General features: G+C 50.6%; 1 protein-coding gene across 1 annotated transcript; it reads right to left on the bottom strand.

Moving 5' to 3' along the window:
* Window positions 1-765: 765 nt before the first annotated feature.
* Window positions 766-12228, bottom strand: TOP3A (DNA topoisomerase III alpha). Its single transcript, XM_063414771.1, has 20 exons — window positions 12095-12228; window positions 11366-11597; window positions 10053-10112; window positions 9431-9504; window positions 8598-8673; window positions 7950-8058; window positions 7492-7635; window positions 6826-6996; window positions 6512-6612; window positions 6300-6374; window positions 6103-6185; window positions 5777-5984; window positions 5438-5623; window positions 5157-5286; window positions 4757-4870; window positions 4513-4678; window positions 3926-4069; window positions 3525-3647; window positions 2584-3281; window positions 766-1670 (listed from the first exon to the last, which is right to left on the bottom strand). Exons 2-20 carry the CDS (start codon window positions 11543-11545, stop codon window positions 1492-1494), a joined length of 3021 nt encoding a protein of 1006 aa, XP_063270841.1. The 5' UTR covers window positions 11546-11597; window positions 12095-12228; the 3' UTR covers window positions 766-1491.
* Between the last annotated feature and the right edge of the window lie 84 nt (window positions 12229-12312).

Consider the following 12312-nt stretch of genomic DNA (forward strand, 5'->3'; position numbering starts at 1 on the left):
CTGGCTGATCCACCAGCAAGGTTTAAGCTGCTCCCCGTGTCCTGCACAGCTGCTTCCCGCTGCTGTTGCCATTCCAAGGTGGCTGGCCAGGCTGCTGCCCTGCCTTGGCTCAGTGACTGCATTCCAAGCCTCACAATCCTGTTATTTTAGCCCAGGGTGAGTATTTTTAGGCCACGGCTGTCAATGGTGGGAGTGAAGGCAACAGGGAAATGCAACCCAAATTCTCCTGACTTTCTGCATGGATTTAGGCCTGATAGCAGTGGACTGAGAGAGGCTTCCAGGCTCTCTTTCAGACCTGTGCTGCTTCCAGCTGCCCTCCAAGTGCTGCAGCCTCCTGCCTGTCCCCTCTGTGCTGACCCAGGAACTGCTCTGTGCCCAGGAGCAGGTCCTGAGCAGCACTGGAGGTCCTGGCAGCAGAGCACACAGGAATCCTGCAGATCTCCCTCCTCTGATGAACTCAGGAAGCCCCAACAGCGAGGGAAGAGGCAGCCTGGCTTCCCAGGGAGTTCAGCCTGAACTCTGAACAGGACAACAGAGCTTCTCTTCAGCTCAGCAAGCTCTGTCTGTCTGTCCCAGGTCAGCAGATGCAGCTGGTGAGATAAAAACCACTTTTCCCATCTCTTTGTAGCTCGCTTCTAAATTACTGTGGGGAGTTTCTGCCAAGAAAGCTCCTGTATTGTTCCAGTGATAGGAAAGAGCATGATTTGGCTGGATGCTTTCACAGTAAAAGCGTTACTATTTTACGTAGGAAGAAATAATTAGGCAGAGTTAAGGTGTCACTGCATCAAATTTAAAATTTAAATAATATTTTAATAAGAAACTCATTGGTTTGACAAAAATAACTTTCATCAGCTAGCAGCATCACAAAGGCATGTCTCAAAGATTGAGCAAGAACTCGCCTTCAAATTCAGGAACCATCTAAAATGAGGGCATTTCCTGAGCCCTGCAGCTGAGCTCCTCCCAAGGCAAGCACCAGATCCAGCTCCTCTGCTCCTGACCCTCCTTCACTGGCAGGTAGGTAAGGGTGACAAAAAGGGGGAACGTTGCTCAGGTAACATTAACTTAGAAGGGAACTTAAATTCCACACTGTGGAAAGGCAGGGGCTGAGCAGAGCTCGGCAGCCCTGGTGTGTCCTGGTGGCCCTGATCCAGCTCTTCCCTGCAGGGAAAGGCCAGGAACAACCACCAGGATGGTGCAGGGGGACGATCCAGTGCAGTTTTCTCCACAGACTCAGCTTCCAAGTGCTTCCTTGAAATGTTCAGACTTTCCCAATCTGCTCAGCAGAAGAGCAGCTGGAAACAAAAGCTGGTAGTGGAACCACTTTCCCAAGGTTGAACCCTTGCTGTAGCAAATGGCATCTCTTGGCAGGAGCAGCCTGCAACCCTCCAAAAAACACTCAAGGGACTTTTTCAGAGTCCAGTTCCTTGTGGCAGAGGTGGCTCCTGCAGTTCCCAACCCTGGTCCTTGCAGGCTCTCAGAGTCCATCCCAGCTCAGTGGTTCTGAGGGCAGTTTTTCCTTGTGTGCCCAGGCTGGTGGCAAATGCTGCAGGTCCGTGGTTTCTTGGCAGCAGATCCTGAGGAGAGACTGCCTGGTCTCTTGGCCTTGCTTCCCAACCCTCTGGAGAATCCACTGCTGCCAAAGTGGTTCGAAGAGTCATCTCCAGAAGGGCCTAGAGATAAACAACTTGAATTTAAGGATCTTTGAAAACATAAATAGGTGAGAAATACAAGGTAAGCTCAAAATAGCAGATTGAGGATTCTCAAATGATTCCTGAACCTGCATTTGCTTCAGACTTGTCTGAATAGTGAAATGTTACCCATTTGTCTAGCAGCATTAGAGACCTGTGGGAGCACAGGGGAAGCTGATCTGCCTGCTTGCATGCTCTGGTCTGCAGCTGAAGAGAAGCAAAACATGGCAGAGAAGAACTTGGGGCTTAAGTAGTTCTGAAAACTCCATTTTACCCCTTTAGGCCCAAATGTCTGAGGAGAAGGAGGGTCTATCACAGACCACATCCCCTCTGGTACCTGGTTATGTCCCTTTTTGTCAGTTCTCTCTTTTGCATCCTTATTTTGTCATTATTTTTGTTTTCAGCGTCTTTCCACACAGATCTCTGATCAAAGCTCCAGAATGACTTGCCCTTCCCCTGTACTAAACTAGGGCAGAGGGAGCAGCACAGTTTCCCTGGCCTGCCAGTTGGGTTTGACTGTCTCCAGAGAGGGACACTTTACCACTCTGCCTGTCTGGGCAGCTGCTCCAGAGCTCTGCCACCTTTAATGTAAAGTTCTTCCTCATGCTGAGGTCAAACTTGTTGTGTTTTAGTTTCTGGCCATTGCTCTTCATCCTGTTGCTGAGCACCGTCAAAAAAAGCCTGGCACCATCCTTCTGGCACCCACCTTTGAGATATTCACGTGCACTAATGAGATCCTCTCTGTGTTTTCTCTACACTAAACAGGCCCAGCTGCCTCAGTCCTTCCTCACCAGAGAGACACTTCAGACCCCTCCCCACCTCTGTGACCTCAGCTGCTGAACAAAACAGCTTTGTCCAGCTCACGAGCAGCCTCTCACCCTGCTGCATGCCCTACCTGGCGCCACGTTCTCGTCCGCCCACTGGAAGAAGCCGCACTGCTGCTCGCGGGGCTTGGGGCAGGTGTGGAACTGCCTCCCCTTGTTGGGCCCGTCCTTGTGCACGGTGCGGGTCACGGCGGGCTGCTCACACCGGCACAGCGCCCCGGCCTCCGCGCCGCCGCCTCCCCGAGCCTCTCCCCCTCCTCCGGGGCGCTGGAATCCCGCCGGGGCTCTCCCAGCAGCGGGCTGGGGCAGCGCGGAGCCGCCTCCGTCCTGCGGCTGCTCGTCTGCCCACAGGAAGAAGTTGCAGGAGCTGGAGCTGCACTTGTAGAACTGGCGGCCCTTGTTGGGGCCGTCCTTGCGCACGGTCAGCAGCAGCGCCTCGCTGCCGCAGTTGCACACCACGGCGTTCCCGTCGTCTGGAGGAGCTGCAGGAGCAGCCCTGGGGGTCCTGGAGGGGTTGATGGAGAGCAGATGTCCCCGTGACAGGTTGGAGGCACCCCTGGCTTGCCTGGTGTCACTGCTGGCTCTGTTCAGTGAGTGGTTGGCCTGCAGGTGATGCCCTGGCTGGGTGGACGATGCAGGTTGGGATGATCTGTGCAAGTACTTGAGGTCCAACAGCTCTTTCAGCATCTCATCACAGCCTCCAATGCAGCCAACGAACTCCAGGGGCATCACAGGGGGAACGCTGCCTTTCTTGAATTTAAACTTCAGTCTGCAAGGAAAGGAGGAGTCAAAATCTCCCAATTTCTCATCAACAGACCTCAATTTATACTTGAACTTTTATTTATTGTTTTGATTCTGCTATATGGAGGCCAGTTTCCTCAACCCCTCTTCTTTCCATTCCCAGGCCAAGTGCTACTCCAGCTTTCCAAGACTGGAATGGAAAATGGTTGCCCAGCCTAGCCCATGGAGTCTCTGCCCCTGTGTCCAACAAGGGATAACTGGCATGACCTACCTATGAACCGGATGGGGTTTACACACATCACAGATGCTCTCGTCCCTGGTCACATCCAGCACAAAATCAGGGAACCAGACTGCAGTTTTACAGGCTGGATAGCCCATGCAGCTGAGGTAGAACCTGCCGTGGGACAAAGGCACTGCATGAGGAAGAGGCAAACTCAAGACAGTTGGGGATCTATTCTCGTGTTTTCTCAGCCATCAGAAATTGTCAAAATTGCAGTTTTACAGGGGAAATACCTGCCTGAGAAGAGACTGAGCTGAGTCCACACAGCTCATGTAGCTGGTGGAGTCAGTGAGCTGCAGCCCAAGGTTTCCAAGCTTTTACCAAAGGAGGTAAATGAATGCTTGGAGAAGCACAAACCAACAGAGGAGGCTACAAGAGGGAAGGTCACCAACCCGCCATTCTTCCTGGTCTTCAGGACCATGTCACTGTTGCACTGGGGACATTTCCGAACAGAAACGGGCATTGCTGGGTACACCTCATCCTGCTCTGGAATTTCTGCAGCTTCTCCCAGATACTGAGCCAGAGCCTGGTCCAACCTGTAAAGAAACGAGCAGAGCATCCTGAGTGTCTCTGCAAGGAGCAACCAGGTGCTGCAGTGACTCAGAGCCTGCTGCCCCCCACACAGCCCCTGAGCTTCTCCACGAGCCATTGACTCAGCACCACATTTCTGGAACAGGAAAGGTGTGGGTACATCAGAGGTCAGTGCATGTTGCCATCCCCAAATTTCATCTTAACTGCTAATCCTGGTTTAAACCCTTAGCTGGGAGGAACTCCTGACAGTGTGCCAGGCTGTGAGACATCCTTTCCCATGCTAATGCCTACACACAGGGGGCAGAGCTCCAGGGAAACAGTATGACAGGATTCCTCATTCCAAGGAAACAGTGTGACAGGATCCCCCACTGCAGGCTGGGCCCCAGATGAGCAGCCAGCACCTCCCAGCAGAGCAAAGCAAAAGGAAGAGAGCAAAGACAGCACTCACTGGTTGGCTCTGGCCACAGCTTCAATGAAGACTTGCTTGTACTTTTGGACCTGCTGCTGCAACACTACAGATTTGTCTTTCTTCCCCTCACAGATCAGTTTTAGATCAGCCTCCAGCTCAGCTCGAAGGTCAGGCTTGGACATCTCGTAGCCCATGGAATCGTAGCCTGAGGAACACATGGAATGGTAAGCAAAAGGAAGGAGCAAGTAAGGGCTGTGCCATCTTTGTAGGGCTCTGCCCTCACCTTCCACCAGCCCCATGCCCAGCTGGCCGGGCAGGAAGCGCTGGTCTGCCGTGAGCCCCACGTACATCCGCGTCTTGATCGTCTCGATGTGCTCGGCGTGCGTGGCATCAGTCCCTGCAACAGAGAGATTCACTCAAATCAGGAGCCAAGAAGGGATTTCTGCTGTGCCCAGGGACAAGGACACAACTTATGGTGAGGAGCAGCCCTGCCCTCGTGCCCCACTAGCCCACCCTGGATGTAGAACTGCCCATCCCCCTGGGTATTGAAGGCACCCTGCAGGCTCCTGAGGATGTTTGACTTTGCCCTCACTATCCCTTTATTCTGCACACTTAAATGATTTCTTATCTGCAGCAACGTTTGGAGAATTCCCTGGGGGGAATTCCCTCTGCCCAGTACTGACCAATGCCGTGCTTCTCCATGAGAGCAATGAGATCTGCTTCTGTGAGGAGCAAGGGAGGACTGGTTTCCCCATCCACCATCTCCACCGTGCTGGGCTGAAAGCGAGACCCTTTCTGATACAGCGGGATAACCTGAGGGGAAGGAGAATCTCTTTGAAACTGCTTCCTTGTCCATGCACTCAGGACAAAGGCAAACAGCCAGAAATGATCAAAAGATGTTTTGCAGAGAGGTCTGAAGTTGGCTACTTCAGCCTCTCCCGCTTATGTTTCTCAGAGGGATTACCTTATCGCTCCATTTGTCGTAAGGATACACTTCCAGGTAATTTCTGGCCAGGATCATGAGTCCTTGAGCAATGAACTGCTCGTTGGCAATGTCAATCTCCACAGTTGTTTCTTGTCCTTTGGCATCTTGAGAGCAGCAAGCCAAGAAGTGGCGCACGATGAATTCGTAGAGTCTCTGCTCATTGCCCTGAGGTCAAACAGTGAGAAGGGTGAGTGTCCTCCCAGGTGAACCAGACATCACAAAACCAGCTGGATCTCGGGTGATTTTGTGACCACGTTAAGGCTTTTATCTTTATTTATCAGCAACACAAGCCATCCGGCTCCCTCTGGTTACACCCACCTGCAGGTTGCTGGTGTATTTTGTGGGGTGAATGGGAGGGTGAGCCTGATCAGATTTGGTTCCACTCCGAGGGGTTGGCCCACCCTGATCCAAAATCCTCTGTGCAAACTCTCCCCAGTTTGGGTCCTGTGTCTGCTGTTGTACCAAAGCAGAGAGGTTCAGCTCCTTGGGGAAAATGTTGGTCTCAGTTCGAGGGTAACTAATGAACCTTAGGAAGAATGACAGGAGAGCAATTTGAGAGTTGCTCCAAGATGTTTCCCATTTCGAACAAAAGGCCATTTAGTTTTTAAAAATTCAGTTTACCAAGCCAAGCCTTGCTTTCTTACCCTTTAGTATAGAGTTTTTCTGCTATTGTCATTGTTTCCTTTGCATTTATTTTCAGTTTGCGGGAAGCCAATTTTTCCAGTTCCTGCGTTGGGAAGAGCCAGAAAACCCAAAATTATTAGTGGATGATTCAGAGCAGTGAGTAAAACATCTGTTCAAAGCTCTTTTCAGAGAAACCCTTCCCAGAGTTCAAACATACCACAGTGTCCAGGGGCAGGGGCCTCCATTTGCTCTTTGGCTTGCTCACAACATCAACAACAGTCGCTACCGGATCCTAAACAGAGTAAGCAAAACCCACATCTCCTTTAGGAGTTTACACAAACTGATCTTTAAAATTCAGTCTTGAACAAGACAGATACAGGGAATGTTAGGCTGAATCTGGATGATGTAACTAACCACAAGCTTTCCTACCTCCATACACATCTGGTAGAGGACCAGGCACGCCGTGTGATTGAAGAGTCGGTTCCTCTTCCAGTTGAAGACCACGCTGCCGTCCTCATGGTCGTGGGTCACTGTGATGGACAACAGAGCTGGCTGACAGAGGAGCCACAAAATGGAAACACCACAAAGGAACTTGGAAACCTTCCAGCTCTGCTCAGTGCTGGTGGCAGAGGAAGAGGAAACCACCTCTGCAGGGTTTTGTGTTAGTTGTTTCAATGTTTTCCCTTTCTATCCACATCAAACCCTTGAAGATGGAGCCCAGGACTGTGTTTCCCCAAACATACCTTTTATTTTGTAGAAAGCTTCAGGAACAAAGGCCTGGATGGCTTTAAAGCGTTCAACTACAAATCCCAGTGTTGGGAACTGGCAGCTGCCATAGCTGATCAGCTGATCTGCTAAAATATCAGGGAAGATCTTCCGCAGCCTCAGAGTCTGGAATCTGGTGAAGGCAGCACCTGAGGAAACAAAATGGGCACCACAACTGAATACAACAGTGCTGAATGATAATCACAGCACTGCAGATCTTTTTAATATTCTGAGAATTAATTTTACTCGGTTTAATACTCTGTTGAAGAAGCTTGTCAGTGCTGCATGAGCTATAAACTTAATATTTGCTTCAAGGAGAAATTTCCTCTTTACAAGAGGAATTTCTTCACAGAAGAGCCTTGTAAACATTGGAATGGACTGCCCAGGGAGATGGTGGAGTCACCAAGCCTGGAGATGTTCAAGAAACATCTGGATGTGGTATTCAGTGCTCTGGTCTGGTTTACAAGGTGAGGATCAGTCACAGGTTGGACTCTATCTTGGAGTTGATCCTCTGATTCAAAGAGCACATTTCCAGTAAAATGTAAGAGGTCATTTAGTCGTATCTGACCTAAAAATCAGGTTTATGAGAGTACAGAGGGCATTTCTGCCTTGTGTGGGGGTTACAGTAACAGATGTTCACGTGCCTATCCTGAGGTCCAGCTCCTGCCTGACGTCGACGGCGTCACTGGTTTTTTGGTCGGGCTGTGTGAGGTTCTCACAGGCGGATCTGACAGCGTGGAGTGTGATCTCGGAGAAACGGGCTCGGAAAACCTGCAGGTTTGGCTTTACTGCCACAGACACACACAGGAGAAATCAGAGTGACCCAAACACTGATGGAGCAGTGGAAAGGAGCAATTAATAAACAGCTATTGAGAGAACATGCTGTGGAAAGGAGCAATTAATAAACAGCTATTAGAGGGCATGCTGTCAACTGATTCTACAGCTTCCCAACAGCTGGATGCATTTCTGGTCCATCACAGCCACATATTTATTAGAATTAGCCAGCATTTAATGTGGACACAATGAAATTGAGAATCTGCCTCTGCTAAAGGAGTTGTTAAAGCATTACTGGAAGTGAGGCTGATGAGGATGCTCTACACACCAGCTTTGCACACGTGGATGATCTCAAAGCCGATGTTCTCTCCTTCCCGATCACAGTCAGTCCAGATCACCAGGGCTTGGCACTGCTGGATTTCTCGTTCAAGGGTTCTCTGAGAGGAGAAAAACAGCACACGGAGAACATTCCAGGCCACTCGCTCTGTCACTTCATTGCAGAATGACTCACTGAACACCAAATGCAAGGCGTATCCATGGAGATGGGTTGTTGCAATAACATTTTGTAATTGTGTGTCTCGGGAGATCAGGCAGCTTTCAAAAGAATTGAGTCATTTATTTACATCTAATTCTGTTAAAAAGTTCGGCTTGGAGCACATTGTACCACAATCTGTTTTCTAAAAATGTCTTCTTTTGTAAAACTGAGACACAATCATCAATTCCACCTTGTTGGAAAAAAACATTTCTATTTTTAGCTGTTCCTTCACTGTGTTACTTGTACATGAACAAGAGTTTCAGTGTAACAAATAAACAGCATATATAGAAAAGAAAATGTAGGAGGATTCTGCTAAACTGCACAAATATGGATGTTAAGGACAAAGGTAAGATCATCCTTCTGTCTGGGACAATATTTGTTGAACCAAATTTTTTGAACCAAATTTGTTGAATCAGTTTCGAAGTCTTAACCATGATATACCTTGATATCCAGGTAATTTTCAGGGCAGTACTTCTCAATTTCAGCATCAAAAAGAGCTAAAGGGTTGCAGCTATGCCTGGAAAACAGAGGAGAAACGTGTGTGTGCATCACATAAACTAAAACACCTTTTGTGCGACACTAACTGGTGCTAAGTACTGGAATTAATGTGTTTTATTACAGGCCTTCTTTCAGACAACAGAGAGTTCACATGAAATGCTGAGTAACATTTAAAAGCAACAAAATGAATAAAACAGGCAGAGAAAACAGCAAATCTGGAAGGCAACAAGCAGCATGTCCTATTTGAAGCCCTGAGTACAAAAGGAGGTAAGAGAAAGCGCCTTGCTTCCCAGAACAGCTCCTAGCTGAACAAAGAACACAAACCCAATTTGGAACACATCCCATTTTGAAACCAGTTTAATTCCCTCTGTCTGCCTTGGTGTATTTTAACCAGTATTATGTCATTGGGTGTTTTAGTCCTTTGAAGACAGGAATTTGAAATAAAATTTTGGCTATTTTTTATAGAATTTGGAACTCATCACCCTGCTCTGAGTCCGAGTCCCTCCCTGCCACTTTGTCTTTGAGCTTGCAGTGTCCCAAGGATGTGTCAAGGAGGTGCTTGCAGTGTCAAGGATGAGAGCAGGAGGTGACAGGACCCTCCTGTGAGGGGCAGGAGGTGACAGAGCCCTTCCTGTGAGGGGCAGGAGGTGACAGAGCCCTCCTGTGAGGGGCAGGAGGTGACAGAGCCCTCCTGTGAGGGGCAGGAGGGGACAGAGCCCTCCTTTGAGGGACAGGAGGTGACAGAGCCCTTCCTGCCAGGGGCACGAGGTACCAACCATTTGCGAAAGGGCATGATAAAATCATGAGCCAGTAAATGTCCTGACACGGATGTCATCACCATGGTGACGTTCTGCAAGAGACAGAGCAAGGACATTAGTGCCCATCATTCACCAAAAACTACCCACAGCCCCAAATTCTGCCTTTAGTTCTCAATTTACATGATTGTGGCACCTTTCTCCTGCTAATCCCAGAATGGTTTGGGTTGGGAGGGTCCTTAAAACCCCTCCAGTGCCACCCCCTGGCAAGGACAGGGACACCTTCCACTGTCCCAGGCTGCTCCAAGCCCCATCCAGCCTGGCCTGGGACACCTCCAGGGCTGGGGCAATCAAAACTAATACATCATAACAAGCTCTATCCGTGGCCTTATCCTCAATTTTTGTAGAAAGCTCTCAGTTCTAAAGAGCAACATATTTTTGACTGACATTAAACCCAAAAGTTAAAAGATTTAGAGCAACAAAACAGGGGGTTGAGCCAAGAAAACAACATCTGACTTTTCCTCATCTTTGGGCAGAATATCCCCATGGCTGGAGCTGTGTTTTGTAACTCCTGACCAATGGCTTTTATTAATTAGTGTTTGTACATCATTAATCCAGCAGCAGATTGAGAGAAAACTCTTACCTGGCCAAACATCTGGTAGTCATATTCATAGATCTTGTTGAACTTGGAAAACCCTTCTCGCTGGAAGGAAAAGGAGAATTCCTGAGTTTCTGGCTTTTAACAGGACACAAATTCCTAATTATTTTTTTTTACTTAATTTTTTTAACAGGAAACAAATCCATCCCACCTCACTTTGTCCACACTGGGATGGAGCACAAGAGGCACCTGGCAAAGGAAAACCAGGTAATGGGAATTGCAGCAAGGGGATGGAAATCTCCTGTATCATTTATGGAGACACTGAAATGGTAACTTGCAAGGTAAGAGAGTTTTAAACCATTCCTGAAGCGGTTCCAGACTTATCTCCCCATGAATAATGAAGAACAGATTTACTTAATGGGGCTGGCCAGTGTTCAGAAACTCCTGACAAACTCCTGTCTTGTTCCAAGTGACAAGTAGTGTCCCCAAGGCTACCTCCCACCTAACTGGGACTCATGGAAGTTTCTAGATTGTGTATTTACTGCTTTTTTTACAGTTCCCTTGATTGGGAACTGTCAGTGCCCAGGTTCTCAGTAATACTTTTTATTCAAATACAGGAGGCTGGAGCCACATGGGGGTCAGCCTCTTTTCCCAGGTGATGAGAGGAAACAGCCTCAGGCTGTCCCAGGGAAGGTTTAGATTGGACATCAGGAACAATTTTTTCATGGAAAGGATTATCAAGCATTGGAAGTGCCCAGGGAGGTAATGGAGTCATCATCCCTGGAGGTGTTCAAGGAACAATTGGATGTGCCACTCAGTGATTATGCAAACTGTTACCAGAGCAGCAGAGAGTAGAAATCTTTGGATTTTTCTTCTCCAAACCACAGCCTGTTTTTGCTTTATTTGGTGACCTCCAGTAAACCCCTGACTCTTGCTGATGCTGCAGAAGTGGTGCTTTTAGACAGGAAATGCATGCCAATGGAGGCGTCAGTTTCTGAAGCCCTTGTCACACACTGCTAACCCGGGGATGACCCATGGAACCCTCACCATGGAGCTCAGTGCCTGGGGAAGGCAGCCTGTGCAGAGGGAGATCAGTTCCCTCAAACCACAGCGACATGAGACTCCCAAATACATTTGGGCAAGTGCTGTTTATCCACAGAACAAAGCCATTCTTACACCCTCGTGTGTTCAGGGACAAAAACAGTGCCAAGTGTGCCACGTGCTGACACGAAGTGTCCATGCCAGGCTCTGCTGAGAGTGCTGGGGCTGCCACACACGACACGGATCCTCCCCAGCCAGCGAAGCCACCCATGTCCCCGTGCACCAGGGAGGAGCAGCAGGATGTGGGGTGTTCCTACCCGGCGCATCCTGCTGTTGGAGAGCAGCTCGGCGATCCCTCGGGCTGCATCGTTCTTCTCGGCCACGCACAGCACCTTGCGGATCCTCTGCAGCGCCGCGTCCTCCGCCGCCCGCGAGAAGCAGCGCCAGGGCTGGAGCAGCATCCTGCCCCTGCTCAACAGCCGCACGTAGAGGTTCATCCCAGGAGGTGAGCCCAGGGCATGCTGCTGCTCCGCGCCCCCGGGCCGGATCCTGTCGGGATGGAGGGATGGATGGCTGCTGTCACCGCTCGGCCACCCCGGCGGGCTCGGGGCAGCCTCTCGGCGCCGCACGGGGATGGAGAAGGCATCACACAGCTCTTGGGGCTCCCGCAGCCTGTCCCTCCGCCCTCTCCTGTCCTGCTGGGGCTGCCCTCTCCCCCACCGCTGGGACAGCACAGCCCCCTCGCCACCCCTGATCCCCCTCGGGCTGTCCTTTACCCGGGACAGCGCAGCCCCCTCGCCACCCCTGATCACCCTCGGGCTGTCCTTTACCCGGGACAGCGCAGCCCCCTCGCCAGCCCTGATCCCCCTCGGGCTGTCCCTCACCTGGGGCAGCGCAGCCCCTTCGCCACCCCTGATCCCCCTCGGGCTCTGCCTTACCCGGGGCAGCGCAGCCCCCTCACCACCCCCGATCCCCCCTCGGGCTGTCCCTCACCTGGGGCAGACCTTTCCCTTTCCTTTCGCCCTTTTGCCCCGTTCCCCCCTCACCTCCCCGATCTCCCGCGCTCCGCTGTCGCTCGCCCTCTCCGTCACGTCCTGCCGTAAAGCGCGGCGGCGGCGGCACGGAACTACATCTCCCGAGATGCCCCGCGACGCGCCGAAGTGTCCCTTGCCGCCGCCGCTCCACCTCGGTTTTCCCCCTTTCCCGCCGCCGCTGGGTCCGTCGCGGGGTCGGTAACGATAAAGGGCGGCGACGGTAAAAATAA

This window comes from Prinia subflava, chromosome 17 (assembly GCF_021018805.1).
Source record: "Prinia subflava isolate CZ2003 ecotype Zambia chromosome 17, Cam_Psub_1.2, whole genome shotgun sequence".
NCBI classification, from domain to species: Eukaryota; Metazoa; Chordata; class Aves; order Passeriformes; family Cisticolidae; genus Prinia; species Prinia subflava.